This window comes from Triturus cristatus, chromosome 7 (genome assembly GCF_964204655.1).
Source record: "Triturus cristatus chromosome 7, aTriCri1.1, whole genome shotgun sequence".
Taxonomy (NCBI): Eukaryota; Metazoa; Chordata; class Amphibia; order Caudata; family Salamandridae; genus Triturus; species Triturus cristatus.
In genome coordinates, this window is record NC_140590.1 from 1,142,732,103 (window position 1) to 1,142,755,826 (window position 23,724).

The 23,724-nt window shown below is 45.1% G+C and overlaps 1 protein-coding gene across 1 annotated transcript in view; it reads left to right on the top strand.

Moving 5' to 3' along the window:
- Positions 1–23,724, top strand: part of FAM193B (family with sequence similarity 193 member B) — a 198,626-nt gene that overhangs the window by 57,531 nt on the left and 117,371 nt on the right. The window contains exon 6 of the mRNA XM_085618326.1: positions 18,374–18,566. Coding sequence (XP_085474452.1) covers positions 18,374–18,566 — 193 coding nt within the window. The remainder of the gene's footprint in view (positions 1–18,373; positions 18,567–23,724) is intronic.

Consider the following 23,724-nt stretch of genomic DNA (forward strand, 5'->3'; position numbering starts at 1 on the left):
GTTTGCTTTCACTTTAGCCGTGATTCATCGCACCATTTGGCAGCCTGCGTGCCCGCCCCCACTCCCCCTCCCACTCCGTCAGCTTCAGTGCGCGCTTGTTTACTTTAAACTTGTTTCACCCAACTTGTTTATTTTTAAGCAGGATCAGAATTCCCTCCCACCATTCCTTTGCTCTCCTCAGCCACTCCCCGCCGCTCATCTCGTGCTTTCGCACGTCTTAAACAGAACCATCTGCTCATGGTAGCCCAGCCCCCCTCCTAGCGCTGCCTGATTTAAAGTAGCACCCAGGCACATAATCCGCACATATTTCAGCTGCCTGGTGTGAAGTTCTTCAAAGGCAGCTTGTAACCCGAGCTGCCCTCTACCTTCGCAGAATGCGTGTTGTAGTGAGAGAAGAGCCCGCAGGGGCTTTTCAGCACTAGGTGCTCGGGCAAAGGAAAGGAAACTGAACTCGGAGCTAGGGTTGCCAGCCGGGTCCCCCTGCTCCGAAATGAGCTCTCTTCCGGTACCACATTAAATGTCGCAGACCTGTCCCTCCTGTGCGACGTGTGCTTCATGTTCCGGTACCTAGCGATATTAGCTGAACTGACCTCCTCGCCAGGGGTAGTAAGCGGCATCTAATTACCAAATGTAGATATACATTCAAAGAACAGGGTGCAAATTCCCGCTCCTCCACGAGACTACATTGTGTGATTCTGGGCATAATTTTATCCTCACTGTCTAGCCTCGCCCTCTAAATCTTTTCAAAGGGGGCTTCTTAGAACCAGACTGGGAAGGGACGTAACACAGGCCCCCCCCCGCAGGCCCCCCCCCACAACGTCCAGGGCTCAGCGCACGGTGACCGTGACAATCATCATGATTAAACATTTTCATTTATTGCAGCCACGCGACCGGGATGGTGGATTAAAGTAGAAGTATGTAATACAGGCCCCGGTTCTGCCAGTGTGAGAGTGCGAGAGCAGTGTCCAGAAAGAAAGAAGATAGTGGTAGCGTCCGTCTGCCCACCGAACCCCCCACCCCACCCCATTCGTTCAGCAACCCATTAGGGGTAAACCCTAATTAGACGAGGTTGCTCATTTTGAGCTGATAATTAATTTAAATAGGTTGCTCGTTTGAAGCAGGAGGAAAGCCTTGTGAATAGTTGGTACTTCGGTTTTTTGTCATCTGCTTCTGTCAATTGCTTGTGCAGTGTAGCATAAAACGCAGGGGCCCCTGTGCTCTGAAAAAAAGGTATCGAAATTAATTACAGTAAGTGCGAATTGCGTAGCAAAAAAACTAAATGGAGGTTCAGATACGGAATCCTGATTCCTGCAATACGTAAACAGTCCCAGCTGCCTTTCCTCTCTTTCTGATTAGCAGGGTAAGGTTTGATTCTGAAACTCTGCCTCGGAGAATGCTTCATGAAATACATGTTGGTGCTGATTTTATTACAAAATAGGAACTTGTTTGTCTGTGCCACTTTAGTTTACCGGTGGACCCCTTTCAAAAGTACATCCTTGACACCGCGAGAAATAATCATCGTAGAGCGCTCTGTTTTATGAAATCGATTTTGGTTTAGTGAACTGAACAACTATTGTTTTAGCATTTCTGCTTCCTAAAGCCATTTCTTTTTTTCATTTTGTTTTCCTTTCTGTTGATCCGAAGTCAAGGATATTTTATTTGTCACCAGGCTGCTCCATTAAGTAGTTACGTTATTTTTTGTATTTCTCAATCGATTGTTCCTTCCCATGCATATATGAAGAGTCATTTTCCACTGTCTTTTTCGACTGCATTGGGCATTTTAGGAGCTTTGGGGGGATTTCTGCCTACTGCAAGGGTTTGAATTTCCCAGAAACATTGCAAATATTTTAGCACTTCTATCAAAATTCAATATTCCAGCTTGAACGCACACATAGACTGAATCATTGCAAAGCCAATAAGTCTGAGGCTGGCTGACAGTTTTTTGGCTTTAGCAATGCTTGTTTTCTTGTACTATGTTTTTGGGGTAATAAAAAACAAGCATTTGCAATGCAAAAGGTCTCGCAATTGCGAGATTTAGAGCTATTGGCATTATAAATGACAATGCCTTTTATTTATGTTTTAAAAACCAAAACATAAATAAAAGCAATTGTCAATTACAATGACAATAGCTCAAACTCGCGTAAATGCGAGACCTATTGCATTGCAAATGCTTGTTATAGAACGCTTCTGCCCCAAAGTTACGCGCTTCGTAGCGTTGCGGACTTGTTGCTTAAAAAGTTTTCTCTTAAATATGGAGTGCGTTAGAAAGAGCCTCATAAACAATGGAAACTTTAGATCGGAAAATGTATGGCTGAGATGCGCGCACACATTCTTCACACACGCACTGTTAACGAGTCTGCCCCTCTGAACTGGCTGCTCCCGGTGTGCGTGGACCTTTTTATATAGCGCTTCTGCCAAAGTTACGTGCTTCGTAGCGTTGCGGACTTGTTGCTTAACGAGTTTTCTCTTCAATATGGGTGCGTTAGAAAGAGCCTCAAAAATAATGGAAACTTTAGATCAGAAAATGTATGGCTGAGATGCGCGCACACATTCTTCACACAACTGTTAACGAGTCTTCCCTGCTGAACTGGCTGCTCCCAAGCAGGCAAATGTAAAAAGCGCGTGGCCACGCTAATTGAAACATTCCTAAAGGTCATGTCCTACAGCAGAGCTTGCGCGCTGCCTAGGCTCGGCCTAAAAAACGTATCTGTATACAAATCTATCCAACGCGAATAATTTGAGAAATTAAATTAAATAACGGCCTTGAGGGTATAACACGTTTCAGTGATCGTTCAACCATACCTAAACTGACAGCGGTACCCATCATTTGCATAACAGTTCTACTCGGTGCCAGATGGCGCCGTAACTTTCACATCTGGATAGATGTTACGCTAGAGCACAATTCGAGATTCCCAGACAGTATTGGTTTAACTCCATGTTTAAGAAGCATCAATACAATACATACGTATTTATGTTGAATACCCGACTACGGTCACATAATCTCATTTAAATAACTGATATAATAAGTATCCAGGATCCCATTGTATTCATATTGATTCGAATTACATCGGAAAACAGGTAATGTACCTTAATTAGTCATGCAATTCTACAATGTTATTTCCTAGAAAAATATCACAACTGATCATGGGTAATGTACCCTCAAATCAAAACAAAATATTGCTCAAAATTTCAATCCATTAAATGAGCATCAACTTAATTGCAGTGCATGTTTATGCAGAGTTCCCTAACCACAAATATGCATTCATGTTTAAAAAATGTATATACATGACAATAGACCAGGATCCTGCTTCAATCCTATTCATTCAAATTTCATCAGTTCACCAGTTGGCACTGCGATTCAACATTGCTACTTCACAAGTAATCAAAATAAACATTACTCTTAGGTGTGCCCTAAATTCAGAATATTCCTCAACATTTCTCAAATAATAACCGTATCATTTCATTATACATCAATTATTGCCTACTGATTGCACTTTTTTTTATCATTGGAATAAGGGAACCGGTACATCAGTGAAAGTGGTCAAAAAGTGTGGTGAAAAAAAGAAAAATATACAAAGTGTATTCTATGAAAGAAAAGTGCCCAGAAGAGAAAGGAGGCAATTTATGCTAATGTATCGGGAATGGAGTCTAAAATCTACGGGACCTTATCCTAATTAGCTCAGCATGGACGATCGGTGGAGGACCGGAGCCCCGTCATAATCTTCCACACAATGAATGGTTACGCCCACATTCCCTAACCCCCTCAATCATTAAAATACGTGAATTCATTTAAAATGATCAAAGTCGATCGGTGGCTCAAGTCGTACACTGACTGCCAGGAAAACAATTATTTAAAAAAACTATTATTTGAATACAGGGCCTCTTATCTACACCCTATATGTGTGGCCAGTTCTTATCCCGAATTGAGACCATTCGGTGTTTTTGTGTTCAGTTCGATGATGTGTCTGGACTCCGATATTCTCAAGGCTTTCTCACGGTCTCCCACCTGGGATGTGGCAAGATCCTATCTATGCCCAAAAATGTCAATAGCTTACTGTCACTTTTATGCTGCTCCTCAAAATGTCTTGATCCTGGATAATTAGTCTTTATTGGTTATTGCCCGCATATGTTGTAAAATCCGGGTTTTGAGAAGTAGTTTTGTGCTCCCTACGTATCGAAGATCGCAGGGGCATTCCAGCATGTACACTACAAAATCACTAGTGCAAGTGATCAGTTTTGCAATCTTTTTGAAGTTTTTAGGTTTTTGGGGTCTGCCATTATCCACCCTGTAGCTTTCTCTACTTGGACTATGCCTACACGCCTTACAGGAATTACATTTTTTTAAATCAACAATACCACCAAGCCAGGTGATCGTATTGGATACTGGATAATTATATCAGTTATTCAAATGCGATTTATGTGACCGTAGTCGGGTATTCAACATAAATACGTATGTATTGTATTGATGCTTCTTAAACCTTGAGATAAACCAATACTGTCTGGGAATCTTGAATTGTGCTCTAGCGTAACATCTATCTAGATGTGAGAGTTACGGCGCTATCTGGCACCGCGTATAACTGTTATGCAAATGACGGGTACCGCTGTCAGTGTCAGTATGATTGAACGATCAGTGAAACATGTTATACCCTCAAGGCTGTTATTTGATTTTAATTTCTCAAATTATTTGTGTTGGATATATTTGTATACAGATTATTTTGCCGATGATGAAGTGACAATTTCGCAAAAGTATATTTAAAACTTTATTGAATTCTATGAAATGCAATGTGAAATGCGAGATGTGAAACAAGTATGCTTTGTTTCTATGCACCTTGACCCATATTTTTACGGGAAGTTGGGCACAGGTCACCAAACTTGAAAAAGGCATCGCCGAAACGCGTTGTTGTGGGCACAATAAAGTATAATTGTGCTATCCTTTGGAGTGTCGCTGTTATCTTTTCAGAGTTCCGGAAGTATAACTATCTTTTGGAAATAATTAACGCGGTTGTCGTCACCGCTGCTGGCACCGGCGTCGCTTTTGAGGTGGATCGGCGAAGTACGACGCAGAGTGTTGATAGATATAATATACACACACAATCTCTCTGACCATTTCAATCTTGCCTACTTTCAGCCCTTGTATTTGCTGAAATTTAGCATAGTCCGAGCCAAGCTACAAGTCAAATCCTTATTTAATATTAGCCTTGTCCTAGTCGGAGAGGCTAATAGCAGATCTGCAATAATGAAAATGCAACTTTTGGGGATGGCGGAGCATAAAGGTTCTATTACTTTGCCTCCATCTCTAACAGATGTCCAGGATTGTTTTTATCATGATTTTTATGTTGCTGGTTAAACAAATTCATGATTGCATAAGACTGTTTTCAGAGCTGTATCTATTTCAAGAGGGAGTTGAAAAGAGTTTTTGCACCAATTGTCTTTTATTGCTGCGTAATTTAGTCCTCTACTGGGAAATAATTCCAGTGGCCCATACCTTGATCCTAGTGAGCAGTGTTTGCCATGCATACACCCTCTGTGTTTAATTTAGGCACAGGTCATGGATGGGGGGGTATATTCTGAAATTCTTGTGGGTATAACAAAGTGGTAGTCTTTGTGGAAGGTATAAGTCTTACAATATTGCCAAACCCAAATATTGCTTGAGATTCCTCAAATACTGATAGGTCATAGATACCTTTTGAGGATTGTTTTGTTCCCACACTGAAAGCTATAGAAAAGGTAATGGTGTGTTCGAGGCATATGAGCTGCAGATTGTACACTGTGCATAGATCGCCATCTGGTTTTGGGCTCAGATGCTTGCACCTTGTTGTTGTCTTGGAAGAAGTCTTTTGTAGTCACGAGATAGGTGACTCCTCCCTTGGACGATAGTGCGCATGGGCATCGACTCCATCCTCAGATTATTTTTTTCCGCCATCTGGTTCGGATGTAAATTCTGCGATTCGGTTCGGCACCATATTCTCCAAACCTTTTTGACTCGCAAAACATAAACTCAACGGTATTGTTCTCAATCTCGTGATCTTCGACGCGCTCTTCAAATATTCGATTCCGGTCATCGACGCAGGCAGCCGGGCCTATCGACGCCATTCGGGTCTACGGCTCATGGAAAGGACTCCATTTAAAAAATGCCCCCAGTGTGGAGCCAAATTCCCACACAGTGACCACTACAAGGTCTGTAACCTGTCTCTCTCGCCAGAGCACGACGAGAATAATTACCAGGCCTGCACCTCCTTTCGATCCAAAAAGACCATCCGTGATCGCTGGGCCCGACGACACATCATGGCGCAACAAACAGCTCTGGTACCGGTGGACATCTTTGATGAAGGTCCGATGTCCCGGAGGAGGATTCTGGGGATCTGGAAATCTGGTCCAAAGCAGACAACTAAGACGACCACATCACTCCAGGTCAACGAGTGAGTACAACTGCCCCTACCCCTATCCCAACCCCACCTGAAAAAAAAGAAGGCCCTGGTCAAGACTTCACCTGCAGGCCCCAGTCGTGACCAAAAACAAGCTTCAGAAACCCCGCCCCCGGGCCCTGCTCTGAGGATAAAGGACAAGCCTTCCGGCGGCTCGGGGCCCAGCAAGCCGCACATCAGTGTCCCGCAAGCGCCATCTGAAACTAAGCCGGGAGCGCAGCCTACTCCCAAAAAGACGTCAGCACCGACCACCTCTGCGCTGAAAGTAAAGGCATTGGATCCGAAACATTCGGAACAGATAACGATTTCTGCCTCCACATCGAAGCCAAAGGACCCAAAAACACCTTCCAAGACTCCGGAGCAGACGTCCAAACCTCGCTCTGACCCGAAAAAATCTGCGCCGAAAGCGTCTGCCGAAGAGTAAGAACTTTCCCGACCGGATCCTATCATTCCGAAACAAAACACTCTCCACATAGACCCTAAAACAGGACATGTGGCTACTGTTCCACACAAGAAGAGGAAATTGGACACCCCATGCATTCCTGCAATGCCTGTAGAGAGGAAAGACTGTGCTACTTCACCTTTACGACCCTTTTCTCCTGTTCTTCCTACTAAGCCTGTCTCTCCTCCACATTCTCCTATATTTCCACCAAACTCACCACTGCCACAGGTTGATGATGATTAAGGGGATGGGGAGGCAACAATGACCCTTTTAGTGACCCTGATGATGACACAGATGTACCACAGGATGATTGGGCCGATTATGATGAACCAGTACATCCTCCAGACGTTCCTGATCCCCATGCATACCCAACAAAGCCATCTCCCCCATATGACAATATTGCTTTTAGTCGGCTTGTATATAAGGCTACTAAGTACCATGGTGTGCAAATGCATTCGGACCCCACAGAGGAGGACTTTCTAATAGACACCTTTGAACAGTCACGAAGGACTGTACAAACCCTGCCAATGTTAAAAGGGGTCAGTAAACTTGCCCCAGACATTTTCAAGGACCCTGTTAGGGCTAGAATTCTCAATCCGAGAATTGACAAAAAATACAAACCCGCTCCCACCTACATCAAAGGTCAACTCCCTTTAGATTCCCTAGTGGTAACTAACGCTAGAAAACGTGCCAACTCTCAGACCTCCGGTGATAAGCCACCTCTAGACAAAGTCTAAATTATTAGATGCTTCCGGCAAACGAGTTGCTGCCCAAGCAGCTAATCACTGGCAGATAGCCAACACACAAGCATTACTTGCTAGGTACGATAGGGTTCACTATGACAAACTGGAAACCCTATTGCAATATTTACCTGACTCGTATAAGACCAAGGCCAAATTTACCTGACTAATATAAGACCACAGCCAATGATTTAATTCAAGAGGAGAAAAAAATAACTTATGCATCAATCAAGTGTGCCCTTGATGCAGCAGACACCGCTTCGAGGTCCATTAACACTAGCGTGTTATTCAGACGACATGCCTGGTTGCGCATCTCTGGCTTCAAACAGGAAGTACTAAAAACTATCCTCAATCAGCCGTTCAATCAGGAACAACTTTTTGGACTGGCTGTAGACACCACTCTTAAAAAAAAAAAAAAAAAAAAAAAAAAAAATGAAAGGATACAGACTGCTAAATCCATGGGAGCATTACAGTCTCCATCCATACGTGGCATAAGTAGCAAAGTAGACCATCGTTGATATAGAGAGTACGTTTACATCTTGGCCAGTGTGGATGCGGTCTGTGGTGTAGCAGGTCTTTGCCAGTTAAGAAGAAAAACTGGGGGGAGAAGTGAACTGGGATGTGCCATGGGGTTCTTAGTGTTTGGGTCAGGCGTATACTGTGAGTCCGTTATTGCCTACTCCATCGTGCCACTACTATTCGCCTAGGAGGGAGTGGGTGTGCGGGCTGATGTGGAGGCCTGTTGAGCGTTCCTGCCGGGGGAGGATGGACCGACTGGTCTAAAGGTAGCGCGGAAAGTTGTGGAGGGGAACCTCCCATCCTGGTAACCTGTACAGTGTGAAGTTGGGTGGTGCCGGGGGGTATTTAAGTCGATGACCGGGGTCTCCGGGGTCTGGAACTGTCTGAATTGGTGCAGCAGGAGCACCCATTCTAGGGAGATTGGGACCTTACGGATACCTTTGGCTTCTTCCTCCCGGATTGCATCTTCCTCGGCCGCCGCCCATTTGAGAACCGCCCACGCCGCGAGCGGAGGACCAGATGGGGCCCGCCAGTGCATGGCTATACAGCGTTTGGCCAGTAAGTGGGCTAGGAAAACAAAGCGCATTGGTATTTTGTGTCGTTTCCTCCGTCCCAGTATGCCGAGTGCGCAACCCTCCCAGGTAGTCAGATGGGTCAGCCCGGTGAGATCTCTGAGCGTCGAGTGGATAGATGACCAATAGGCCTGAATGCCCGGGCAGGTCCAGAACATGTGGGAAAAGGCTGCATCCCCCGCCTGACAACGAGGGCAGAGGAAGGTCGTGTCTGGGTAGAAGCGTTGAAGGCGCGCTGGCGTTAGGTAGGCCCTATGTAGGATGTGAAATTATGTTCTTTAACCCCTTCCCCGCTCATGACGGAACCACTCCGTCATGAGCCACGGTTGCGCTGTGCTCATGACGGAGTGGTTCCGTCATGCCGCGGCCGTTGGCTGCCGCTCCGCCCACGCGGGGCGTTTTCCCCGCCTGTGCAGGCGTCCAACGTAAGTGGGCGGCGCCGTGACGGAACCACTCCGTCATGAGCACAGCTCAACCGTGGCTCGTGACGGAGCGGTTCCGTCACGAGCACAGCGCCACCGCGCTGCCCCCAACCCCCCCCCCCCCAGCGCCGCGGCGGAATTCCTGCCGCGGCGAAGGGGTTAACCGAGCGTTCCTGGAGACTTTTTTGGGGAACTCTATAGCTCTGTCCCACTCGCTATCATTACTACTAAGGCTTGTTATGCAGCAAAATGTAAAAGATTTGTCATCTACTGCAATAATAAAATCAATCCGTTGGATGCTTCAATCCAAGACATAATTTGCCATTTGCTGCACTTGCAAAGGTGTAATCTAGCATATCATCCATAAGATTACATCTAGCTGCGCTTGCCGCTTATTTACAAAACGGACAACACATGTCACTATTTAGCGTAGCTGCAATTAAAGCTTTTATGGAAGGCCCTAAAAGAATAATTCCTCCCAGATTACCACCCTCTCCGGTGTGGAATCTAAGCATTGTCCTTACCAGATTCATGGGTCCCCCATTTGAACCTCTACACAAATGTGAACTGCAGTTCCTCACATGGAAAGTAGCATTGCTTGTCGAAATTACCTCTCTGAGGAGGGTAAGTGAGATCCAGGCTTTAACCATACAAGAACCATTCTTACAAATACATCGTAACAAGGTGGTCTTAGACCAAATCCAAAATTCCTTCCCAAAGTAATCTCTGCTTTTCACCTTAACCAATCAGTTGAGTTACCAGTGTTTTTCCAAAACCCGGACTCTACAGCAGAGAGAGCTCTTCACACACTTGACGTCAAAAGAGCCCTACTTTATTAGATTGACAGGACTAAGCCCTTTAGAAAGACAAAACTGTTTGTAGCCTTCTTGCCACCTCCTAAAGGAAACCCATCCCTAAAGCTGGGATTGCTAGGTGGATAGCCAAATGCATTCAAATATGCTGCCAGAAGGCTGAATGTACATTAACAATCCCCCCAAGGGCGCACTCAACACGCAAACTAGGGGCTTCCATGGCATTCTTAGGAAACATTCACTTAGATGACATCTGTAATGCAGCAACATGGTCAACGCCACACACCTTCACCAAACTCTATTGTGTTGACGTGCAGGCCAAGCAACAGACTTCTGTAGGCCAGGTTGTTCTTAAAACCCTTTTTCAAACCACTGCAACAGATACAGGTGACCACCGCTAGGCGGTCTCCCCTAGCGGTGGTCACCTGTATCTGTTGCAGTGGTTTGAAAAAGGGTTTTAAGAACAACCTGGCCTACAGAAGTCTGTTGCTTGGCCTGCACGTCAACACTGCTATACAGTCCATGCACAGTTGTTTCAAGACCTGCAAAGAACCATAACTCGCATACAAGTTCACCTATCTACAGTTCTAATAGGTTAAAAGTTTTGATACTTAAAGATTCCAAAACTGAAGAACCTGGTTTTAACTTTCTAGCTTTGGAATTTCATTTACAATGTTAATTTGAAGCAAAATAAAAACGCTTGTTGTAGGAAAGTGCACTTTTTGCCTAATGTTGATGTAATTTGACTGAGTGTGCCCTGGGTTCCTGCCAATCAGGTACCCAGGGCCTATGTTCTTCCCTAAACTGCACTGTTGCAAAACCCAATTGGCAAGTCTATGGCCACCTGTAAGTCCCTTGTAAAGGGTACCATAGGTACTGAGGGCACTGTGGCCAGGGAAGGACTCTAAGGGCTGCAGCACTTATTGTGCCACCCTTAGAGGCTCTGTACCTTTACACACACACACCACACCCCCCGCCACTGCAGGCTGCGTGTCTTGGTGCAGATTAAAGTGAATGGTAAACATGGCACACATTCCTGTGTGCCATGCCTACAACCCACTGTCCTGGCATAGGTAAGCCACCCTTCTAGCTGGGTGCACTATACAGGGGTGAGGGTAGAGGTGCATGAGCCCTGTACCTCTACAGTGTCTAAGCCAATTCTTAGACAATGTAAGTGCAGTAATGCCATTAAGAGTATATGGTATGGGAGTTTGTCATTACAAACTCCACAGCACTATAATGGCTTTACTGAAAACTGGGAAGTTTGGTATCAAACTCCTCAGCACATTAAATCCACACTGATGCCAGTGTGGGATTTAATGAAAAATGCACTCGGAGGGCATCTAGAGATGCCCTGTGAAAAAGACCTAATTCTAGTGTCCTGGCTGTGTGGCTGCTTGCCTGCTTAATGTTCAGAAAAAGGGGACCCCCTGCAACAAATGATTCTAATCCTAGGGCAGGGTAAATAACATTATGAAGAAAAATACCTAGGCAATTTCAAAGTAACACAATGGCATATTCAATGGAAACAACAAACAATAATGTGGAAGGAGACACAACATGCAGAATTTTATCAAAAATAGATATGGATTTTATTCTATTCAAATATAAATGAGAATGATAGAAAAATTGATATTGATGAACTGTATAATTTCAGGATGTGATTCAAAAATGAAGATTCAATGAAATGAACAAAACATAAGACAATATAGATCAAGTCATATTCCAAATTATTGAGACAACAGAATCTAAGTACAAAAAACACATGAAATTAAAAAGTGGCAGAAACCAAGATGTTCTCAACGCGCGTTTCGACGCTAGCAAGGCGTCTTCATCAGGAGTGCCACAATCTCTTTGAGTCCTATAAATATACAAAAATGTACAAAGTAAAACACAACCATCTATATATATAATTCAAACAATTGATTTTCGTTTTTTTCTTCTTTATGTTATCTTACTATTTTTTTCCATTTTTTTAAATAAAAAATTAAAGCAAAACAGAGTGCTCCTTCACATAAGTGAAATGACATTAACGAACAATGTGCTATCACTCATCCATTAAGGATAAAAATAAAACAAGAGAGAATAAATTGTGCTGTAAATGTGTGCATGAAGAAAAATAGGAAAACAGAAAACTGATGAAAAGTGGAGAAGTTTATTTACATCAATAAAACTAAAGATGAAAGATAAATAAGAAGACAATGAAGATAATCAATAGGGAAAAATAATGATATATAGAGAGAAAGAAAAATCTGTAAAGTTTAGATGAATAGAACAAGAAATAGAGGTTACCAGATGCTGCAGATAGGCGTGAAAATCAGAAACAAACCAGCAACTGACAGGTGAGATCTAATATATTGGGGTGAATGCAATCGGGAGGGAAGATCTTACTGGATCAATGAGCAGAACTGATAGACGTAGAGCTACGTGAGGATCCGCTGGAATACACTGGCACGAGGAGATGTTCCTATTTATAATTAAAGCAAACAGAAAAAACCCAAGTGCTTGTAAATTATGAGGAATAAGACTGTCAAGAAGAAAATGGATGCAAGAATACAATGTGTCTCAGGGCCGGAAGTATACCTGAGGTGTATGAATGGACCACGATGTGTGTCCCAAGGAAAGGTATCAAGCTGTCTGTATAGGGTATTAGCTGCAATTCGTTTTCCTAGCACATGATAGATGAAAACGACAAATAGTGTTCAGCCGGACGGTAGATATATATCAGTATTTCACTGTTAATCACTAAAGGAAAAAAGAAAAAAATGTACGTACTGACTGTTACTGTGGGAGTAATAGAAGATGTGAAACAGTTGCGAGTACTATAATGTAAAGGTCGTGAGAAGGCTGACTAAATACGGGCTAACGTACCGGATTTCCAACGCTGAAAACGCACCAAACACAAGTGGTATCAACTGCTATGGTGCTCGGGCGTCCACTTTATGTACTTGATTAAAAAGTCACTGGTAGCCACTATAAACAGATACAAACTATCAGTTACTGAGCTAATGTGCAATGGAATGAACCTACTAACAGAGGGGGGCCGCGGGACAACTTACTTGATATGAACTCGCGTGCCGAATCACTGCAGTATTAAACGTTCTGGTAGAGGTGCAAACAGCCGTTTGAAACTCCGATTGAAGCGGAAGGACTAAGGATACAAACAGATACAAACTATCGGTTACTAAGTAAGTGTGCGCTAAAATGAACCTGCAGGAATAGGGAGGCCGTGGGACAACCTACTTGGTGAGAACTCGCGTGCTGAAACACTGCAGTATTAAACGTTCTGGTAGAGGTGCAAACAACCGTTTGAAACTCCGATTGAGGTGGAAGGACTAAGGATACAAACAGATACAAACTATCGGTTACTAAGTAAGTGTGTACTGAAATGAACCTGCAGGAAGAGAGAGGTCGTGGGACAACCTATTTGGTAAGAACTCGCGTGCTGAATCACTGCAGTTTTGGACTTTCGAGTAGAGCTGCAAACAGCCGTATGAAGCTCCGGTAAAAGCGGAAGGACTAAGGATACAGACCGATACAAACTATCGGTTAATGAGTGAGTATGCAATAGAATAAACTAGCTGAAAAAGGGGGGGCCGTGAGATAACCTACTTGATAAGACTGGCGTGCTGGGTCACTGCAGTGTGGAACCAACAGGTAGCGGTGAAAAAAGTCGTTTGGACTTCCTATTTAAGCGGAAGGGATAAGATCACATGGTGCAATCTAGAAAACTCGACGATCCACAACCGAGGTAGAGAGAGGACAACGGGAGAAAATGGCTTGAATGTAAAGTGGTGGTGATGATGGTAAAACAATGATCCAACGGAAGGGAATAAGTAACTGGGAAATAGATAAGATTGAAAATATATAAGAAAATATGTCCAAGACTTTAAAGATAAACGCTAATGACATATAAACAAAAAGACATGGAAACGAAATCGGAGGATAAAGTACCGAGAAAAGTGATATAATTCTGGAAGGTTTATTTTTGGTAAAAAATATATGATGAGGCATTAGAATGTATTGAAGAGAATGGCATTTTCCCAAGGGAGATCACTGTTAAGTCCCTTGTGGAAAGTGTTGAGGGTAAAAATCCAAAAGACTTCTCGTTTTTTACGGATCTCATCGTTATATACATTGTTTTTCTGATGAATTTCTTCAAGTATGTGCCATTGAATTTCTTCCGTTGTATGTTGAAACTCTTGATAGTGCTTGACCATAGGGGCTGCTATTTTGCTGGTACGAATAGCAGAGCGATGTTCATTGAGACGAGTAGCAATAGGTCTAGAGGTTTCGCCAACATAACCAAAGTTGCACGGGCAGATGATTAGATAAATGACGTTGGACGTTCTGCAGTTTGTCATGGATGCAGAATGAGTGGTGTAACCGTTCAGGGTAACAGTGTTACCTTCTATGGCTCCATCGCAAGCTTTGCAGCCATTGCGTAGACATTTGAATGTACCTTTGATTGGGAGGTTACCATCAATGCTCTTCTGAATGAATGGAACTTGAGTGCTAAATCGTGATCTTACAATTATGTCTTTTAAATTTTTGTTCCGTCGGTGAGCATATAAAGGTTTCTTCAAGTGTGTGGAGGGATCTTGATCTGAATTCAAGATGTGCCAGTTAGCGTTGATAATGCGCCGCACTTGTTCATTCATTGTTGAATGTTTGGTGATGCATACCAATTTGTCATTAATCGTGGGGTCTTTGGTTCTTAACAGAGCATCTCTGTCATAAAATCTTGCTCTTTTTAGCGATTCTCGAATTAGCCGGTGTGGATATCCTCTTGCAAGGAATTTCTTTTTCATGGTTATAGCTTGCAAATCGAAATCATGAATGTTCGTACAGTTACGACGCAGTCGCAAAAACTGACTGAACGGTATGCTTTGTTTCTGTGTTCGCGGGTGATAACTATTAAAGTGCAGCAAGGTGTTTCTGGCTGTAGGTTTAGTGAAAAGATCCACTTCTAAGTGTCCAGAGCTATGTGAGATTAGAATGTCCAAGAATTCAATTTTTTGTTTGTTGGAGTGCGCTGTGAACTTCAGGTTGGTGTCTGTTACATTAATCCATTGGAGGAATTCTTTGAGTTGGTCATCAGTATCCCTCCATATAAAAAAGATGTCATCTATGTAACGTGCCCAGTGATCCACTGATTCGAAAAACGGGGCAATTTCGTTATAGATGAAGAGAGATTCAAATTTGGACATGTAGATATTGGCTACTGAAGGTGCTACAGTAGCTCCCATACTTACGCCGCGAATTTGTTTGAACCAGGTGTTATTAAATTCAAACGTATTTTCAGTAAGCACAATTTTTAAGCATTCTAAGATGAAGATTTTTGGACACGGTATTTCATGTTTATCGATGAACCAGGAGACCGCTGTGATGGCTTCATTTTGGGGGATGTTACTGTAGAGGGACTCTACATCTAGAGTCACCAGGGTCTCTTGGTTGGGGTTGAAGGGAAGATATTCCACTTTAGAGATCATGTCACCAGTATCTTTCACGTATGATGTGATTTTAGGTATAAAAGGTCTTAACCAATTGTCTACATATTTAGACAATGGTTCCGTGACTGAACCTATTGTAGACACGATGGGACGTAGAGGAGGTTGTGTGAGGTTTTTGTGGACTTTTGGTACTCCATAGATACATGGCATAGTTTTTTTTGAGGTGGTTAGAAAGTCAAATTCTTTGTCGCTGATTTCTCCTTTCAGGTGAGCGGCGCTGGCTACCCGTTCTATTGCTTGACAGATTTTATTTGTTGGATCTGATGTCACTTTAATGTAGAAGACAGGGTCTTCAAGTAAGGTAAGCATTTGGTTTTTGTAGCTATTGGTATCTAGAACTACTATGCCTCCCCCTTTATCTGCACTTTTGATTGTGATGGATTTGTTTTCTTTAAGTGTGGAGAGACACAGAAATTCATCTTTGTTGAGGTTATAGTTAGGTTTTTGAATGTGTCGGGTAGCTTGGTTTAAGCGTTTCAGCACGACTTTCTCAAAGACTCCTACTTCGGGTCCTATTTGTTCCAATGTAGGTGTAAAGGTGGAAGGTAAGGACAAGGTGGTATTTGCAATAGTGGAAGATGAGTCAGTGGTATCTTGAGAGAAAAATTTCTTCAATCTTATTTTGCGAAAAAATGAGATAATGTCAGTGTAAAGTTCGAATTTATTGGTATTTGTATGCGGAACAAAAGACAACCCTTTAGATAGAAGACTCAGACAGTTAGAATCTAGATGGTAGGATGACAAATTGAAAATAGGGATGTTCTCTCCTATCTCCAATATTGACGATTCCTGGTTTGCAGTACTTGTTGATTGTCTTGGGGTGTGTAGGAATTCTGTTGTTGATAGTTTTGTTGTTGGAAGTTCCCTCTGCTTGCCTGCTGCCACGACCAGACATGTTTTTGGAACCCTGGGTCGAGAGCCTGCTGGTCTCGTGGTCCTGAAACAAAGCACATCCTGGGTCGAGGTGCCAAGCCTCCAAACCACCACCACCCACTGGATGGGCTGGGTTCAGCCATTTTCTGCTCCCAGCAACTGGTCACCACCAGTTCAGGCCCCCAATTTGAGGAGGGGTGTGCCCATCTTTGCCATTCCCTACCTACAGGTGGGGAAGGTGAGGTAAAGCACAACTCTCAGTACCCGACACCTTGCAAATGGGAGACCCAGCCAACCAAAGTGAGGTGTGACATAATGGGGGTGTACCCACCCCAAGGAAAAGACTTATTGGTCCTGACCTGTACCTACCTGTAATTCTCCAAAATGTAGTATTTAGGGGCAACCCTGAACCTTGACTCCTCAGAGGACGAGAGAAGGACCAAAGAAGCCGTGCTGAGAGAAGAGGAGGAGGACACCAACTGACTTGGCCTCAGTCCTACTTGCTTGTCCCGACCTCTACGTGCTCCAGCGAAAAACCGGTGTATCCTGCAGCCCCTAAGAACCCAGAGGATCTGCCCTGCCTTCCCAAACCAGACTTTGTCTCCCATGAGCACCGGAATTGCTCACCCACAGACTCTGGCTCTGGCCAAATCCACGAGTCTGCACCACTCTGCAACAGACGCCATGACCCAAGTTCGAGTGGCCCCACGCCACGAGGAGGTCTCCCTGGCGATCCTAACCTGGGATCATGCAATTTCTGTTTCTGCGAATTATTTGCTAGAGCACTTCGTTTTAGATAGCTTGTTCATGGATTCCAAAGTTTTTGCAGAATTTATTTATTTTGCTTGTTACTCTGTAATCCTCTTCTGGCAAAATATTCATTTTTAAATTGTTTTAAATCCACTTTGTAATTATATAAGGGATTTTTTATTTAACAATTTGTTACATCTTGGCTACTTCACTATTAAATATTACATGATAAACTGCTTTACATTTTTCAGACTTGTTGTTTGCTTCAATATTACCATCATCTGTTGTACAGTCATTGCATGCATCCCTCTGCATAACTTTCTAGATGGCATAATTTTTTTGTGCTCTAACTTAAGCTTTTCATATGGATTTCCCCAGTGGCTAAAGCTGCGCATGTAGTCGATAACTTTCTGTATGCTGCACTTTAGACTTTTCTCTCTTCTTTCCTACCCATGATTGACAGTCCCACCCAAAGCTCTGCTGCACTTTGGAGGGTTCCTCCTGTCCCCCTTCTGCTTCTACACTGCACATGGATGTAGGGGGATGGCCATCTGCGTTGAACTTTTTGGAGGCCAGGTTCTTTTTTGCAGCATTCTTTTTATGTCTTCTGCTCCTGTTTCTGCATGTCCAATATGGCTAATGCTATGTTTGCTGTACCCAACTTAGTATCTGACAGAGAGACTTCTATCTCAGAGAATGGTCTTTCCAAGAAAGGTTTAAGGTTGTTTTGCTAAAGTCAAAAGGTACTCTTCATTCTCAGACCAGGAAATACAAGCTCCTCTTGATACATTAAATTTGGTCCATCTCTTCATATTACGGTCTTGCACCATCCAACTTAAACATCCTCTGTTGTGATCCTCGCTCCAAATCCACCATTAAACTTGCTTCCTGAGCATCTTTTCTGAAAGCTAGATGCAGATGCTTTTCCATGAGTTCAACTGAAAAACCTTGAATCCATCTTCCTCTTTCTCTCCTCCAGGACTTCAAGGTAATCTTTATACTTACCCATGTCCATTTCTGTGTAGCTCTTACTGGTTTGCTGGTGTATGAAGGACATTGGTGATGCACCCTCCTTTTAGTTTCCACACTGTTAATCGTTGTGCAGAAGTTGGAGGAGGAGCCATGCTGTTTGGTACTTGAAAGGGCTGACACAGTCTGAGCTAACTGTCACTTCCCTAAATATCTATCTAAACAATAGAATGATGATGCTTTAGTGTAATTTGTGACTTTCTTCTTCTTGCTTATGCTTGGATTTTCATCTCTTCAGAAGCTGGTGTGACATTTCATTTTATTCTCTCTTCACAGGGACCCACCATGTAAGGCTCACAAGCTCAGCAACGGTACTAACTGCCACCCTCTGCAGCCTGGGGAAGTTGACGAGGGCCTTGGGGAGGATGAAGACAGCAGCTCAGAGCGCAGTTCCTGCACCTCCTCCACCAATCAAAAAGACGGAAAGTTCTGCGACTGCTGCTACTGCGAGTTCTTTGGACACAATGCAGTAAGTCGATTGCATTTGCCTCTGTGTAAGGTGTTTTTGTATTGCTACAAACATACATATACACACATCCATCTCCTAGAGTTTCACCCCTTAACTAAAGCCAGGGGGTTGACAATGCAGTCTTTCCCTTCATCTTTTTGTATAGAAGATCCTGCCTTCCCTTACTCTGGTTTGGAAGACAGGCTTATAATGCAGGTGCATCCCTTCCCCACCTAATCTCTCAATAGAGGTGGTTTACTCTTATGTTAATTATTTCCACCCTGAAAGCTATATTTTCACCATCCCTGTCAATGTCTGCTTTCACTCGTTCTCCACACCAGCCACAGCTTCAGAAAGCATGGTCTTGTCTCCCACTTCACTGTAGAAATCAAAGTCTTCCCTTCATTTTAGCTTATAGAATATTGGTATTTCTCTAGTTTATCCTCCCCCATGCCACTTAATCTTCCTTAAGTAACATATAGCCTCCCATTCTCACGTAGGGTGGTCAGTCTCCCCTGTCGATCAATTAATCTCTCGGCTTACGCCTTCCCTGTGTGTAGTGCTTTTTATTTGCAATGCTTCAGGAGAAAAATCATGGAAGAGTTCAAACTGTGTGTGAGAAAGTGGCTCTGTATATACTGTTCCCTAATAGGTACAGGGTGTACAGAGTCCACAGTCCCCCAGAGGCTGATAGAGGTCAAAGTTAGGTATGACCTTACTCTCAAAAGTGGTAGCTTGGTCGAGCAGTAAGGCAGTACCAGAGGACAGTGTAAAGCATTTATTGTACACACTCAGTCAGCAAATGGTTTCACACACTCAATAACTGAACTCTAGGCCAATGGTTTATATATATAAAATATATGCTTGTTTTATTTTTAGAACCACAAAGGGGGTAAAAATATACTTTCTCAGAATGAGAGGTTGAATATAAATACTTTTGTCTTAAGCAATAAATTTGTGTAAACAGTCACAGTTGGTTGCAATAAACAATCCTATTTCCTAAACATAACAATGCATTGAGCTCAATGGTAAATTCAGGGTATTTGTAATAAATTACTTTTCAGATTACTTTTGGAATTCCAGGTCTGGCTCCTAGAACCAGCCTTGGGTCAGTATTCAGAATCAAGTGATGAAAGTCGACTTAATAACTGTAATGATTTTTAAATAATATTTAGCTATTTCAAAAGTTAGCACTTAGAAAATATTTCAAAGAAAACATTCAATGGATCTCTATGGCAAGAAATTCAAATTGCAGGTAGAGTACTTTATCGTTACTTTAGTAATCCAGGACTGGGTACCTAGACCCAGGACTGGGGTCCTTATCAAAAGCAGGTAAGTAATTTCGGTTGCAGAAATGGTACGATTTTTTTTTTTTTTTTTTTGAAAAGATTTTATTGTGCATAAAAGGGTTACAAACACGGGCCTACAACCACCAGGGCCGGCCGCTAGTAGTCAGTGTTCCAGCATATCAGAAAACAATGGCTAGCCCACAGGGGCTCCGCACTATCACAGTAAATCAGACTGCACATAAAGGAAATCAGAATACACACTTTTAGTATAAATAACAACAAAAAAAGAAAAATACAACAAACAAGGCGAAACGACTTATGAAGGGCGGCGAACAATAGCCGGGGGAGTCAACACCCAACCACCCGAGGGCGGTCAAGAAAAGAAGACCTGAGAGGGAAGGGGGGGCAACGAGAGAACCAAATCTGTACTCCGAAGTACGAGATGCACAAGGAACCCTCAAGGATCAGGGGGACGAGGCGACCCCGGACGTATCTACCAAAGGGGGAGCACAGATAGACCCACGATACGCGTTCCACTGCCCCCAGATTTTACCCCAAGCCCCCGGTTTACCACGGGCCACATACACCGTTTTTTCCCTGAACATGCACCAGTCCATGTTTTCCTTCCAGACGGACACGGTGGGAGGCCGCTGGGAACCCCAAAGCTGCGCAATATCTCTCTTTGCAATCATGTTCCCCAAGGCCGCCCATCGAGCCTGAGCCGCATTGCAGTCATTGGGCTCCCATACATTCAGCACACAACGACGCACCTCCGGCAGCAGAGCGACCCCGGTGACTCGTCTCATAATATCATGCACCCGGCGCCAGTATTCCGCCACCTCGCGGCATTCCCATAGGATATGGAGAAAAGTAGCCGTGAGCCCGCAGCCACGCTTACAAAGTCCGTCGTCTGAGAACCCCATCGAGACTAGGCGGGGGCCCGTCACATATACACGATGGAGAATCTTAAGCTGGACCAGGCGGAGACGGGCCGGGATGGCCACCTCCTTAGGGGATGACAGTGCAGTCTGCCAGTCCTCATCGTCCAGCTCCACCCCATCTCCCGTCCATGCCTCCCGAAGACGCACCAAGAGGTCAGCCCGATTGTTTATCAGTTTTTTGTAAATCCGGGAAATAGTACTGTCGGGGACGTGACCGTCGAGTATGCGGTCCTCGAGAGGCGAAGAAGGGACCGTGGTCCCCTCCCCAAAGACCGAAAGCAGGGCGTGCCGAACCTGTGCATAACGGAAGAACTCTCTGTCACTAAGCTCATACTCGCGCTGAAGCGCCGCGAAGGATTTAACCGCACCTTTAACCCACAGGTCCCCCACTCTGCTGATGCCGATTGTATCCCAGCGCTCGAAGCCTTTCGTTGTCCAGAGGTTTCCCAAGCGGTCTGAGTCGAATAGAGGAGTGGCGCACGTTAAACGCTCACTCCAGCCCATCGCCACGTTAGCCGCCTTCCATACACGGACCGCAATCCTGGTAGGGCCCGTAAGGGCCCTACCAGCAGACCGCGAGTAAAGCGCTCTGTTATAGTTACCGCCGGGGAGCAGGAATTTATCCATCTCATATGCCGGGTTCGAACCAGGAGCGTACGTAGCATGGTTAATGGCAGACAGCTGGGAGGCCCAATAGTACCGTCTAATATCAGGAAGCGCGATGCCCCCGTCATACCAGGAAAGAGTCAGCTTGGCCAACGCGATACGCGATCGCCCGTCCCAAACCAGTCTCCTCTGCAAACTCTCCACCTCCCTAAAGTAGGCCGCAGGAATGACATCGAAGAAGTTCTGGAGTGCATAAAGGAATCTGGGAAGGGACATCATTTTAAACAGCGCCGCGCGACCAAGCGGAGACAAGGGCAGCTTACACCACCGAGCCGTATCTGCCCTCAAACGCCGAAGTGGAGACAGGAGATTCTGCTCATAGCGGACCGCCGGATCCAACGAAACGTACACCCCCAGGTATTTAAAGCCGGACTGAGATATTTGGAGCGGAAGCCGAGGCGGCAAGAGAGGAGAACCACCAGAGATAGGATACACACAAGATTTGGACCAGTTGATTATCAGACCCGAGTTTTTCCCGAAGGAAGTAAGGACATCAAAGAGAACATTGAGCGACTTCCGCGGTGAGGTGAGATACAAGAGAATATCATCCGCGTACAACGAAACCCGATCCTCGAAGCCCGGGGCCCACCGGAGCCCTCTAATCGAGGGCTCCCAACGGAGCCAGGCAGCGAGCGGCTCCAGGGCGAGAGCAAAGAGCAGCGGGGACAACGGGCACCCCTGCCTAGTTCCCCTCCCGAGAGCGAAAGGCCGAGAAACCCGCCCATTGACAACCACCTGAGCCATTGGTCCAGCATAAAGGAGCTTCACCCAGCCAAGGAACCCCTCCCCAAACCCAAACTTCGCCAAGACGGCCCAAAGAAATGGCCATTCAATGGTATCAAAGGCCATCGTGGCGTCTAGGGAAACCAATATGGCCGGTTCAGCCAAGTACTCAGCCCTAGCAAGGATGCCGTGCAGACGCCGTAAGTTAAGAGCGGTATTACGATGTGGGATGAAGCCACATTGATCCGGATGTATCAAGTCACATATAACGCTCAGCAAGCGATTAGCGAGGACCTTAGCAAGGATTTTGGGTTCGGCATTCAGCAGGGAAATAGGCCTATAGGAGGCACAGCGGTCACGTGGCTTACCCTCCTTGGGAATCACTACTATAGTAGCCAGACGCTGGTCGTCAGGAAGGGAACCCCTCTCGAGCGATTCCTGAAACATATGACTGAGGAAAGGCGCGATTTTATCCGGGCGCAACTTATATAGTTCAATCGGCAGGCCGTTGGGGCCCATAGCCTTGCCCGAGCGGAGGGAGCGAATCGCAGTAGCAATCTCTTTGACAGACAAAGGGGCATCCATCAGCTCGCGGTCATCGACGGATAAGCCGGGCAGGGCAATATCCCGAAGCAGAAGACGAGAGTCGTCCTCATCTCTCTCGGACACCGGGGAGTACACTGCACGGAGGTGGTCGGCAAAACACTCAACAATCTCACCAGGCTCAGTCACACACACTCCATCCGACACCCGAAGCTCCGGGACCACACGATTCACTCTCTCCTTATCCAACCAGGCAATCAGCCTACCCGCCTTGTCTCCGGCGTCATACAACCTGCCCTGCTGCTCCCTATATATAGTCTTGGCAGCATCAGTGACGAGAGACTTATATTCAAACTGCTTCAGGCTGAGGGCATGCAGCCCATCCGGGGTGACACCCGCCTCCAAGGCTGCCTCCAGCCCCGATATTTCAGTCTCCAGCGTCACAACCGCCTCTCTCTTGACCCTCTTAGCCTCCACTATCTGGGACAGGGCATGCCCGCGGAGCACTGCTTTGAAAGCTTCCCACAGGGACACCGAGGACAATACCGACCCCTCATTCTCAGAAAAATATTGATCAATCGACTTAATCAGGCTATCACGGATCTTGGGGTCTCGCAGGTACCAAGGGTTAATAGGAGCGATCCGCCCAGCGGACCGCGACCCGGTGTCAAAAAGCAACCACAGTGGGGAATGATCAGAAATACCCCTGGCCAGGTGTTTGACCTCTCGAATCCGAGTAGCCTGGGCCGCGGGCATAAGGAAATAATCCAGTCTGGAGAGACTCCCATGGGCCCCAGAGTGAAAGGTGTACTGACACTGTGCCGGATGCATTAACCTCCAACAGTCCACCAGACCGAAGGTCTCCAGGAGCCCGCCCAGCCACGCCTGGGCAGCAGGGAGGGCCCTGGGCGGATGACGGTCCAGGTCACCCGAGACAACCGAATTAAAGTCCCCACCCATAAGCAAAATACTGTCAGGAAGCCCAAGCAACATACGACCCAAGTCTGAGAAGGTGGA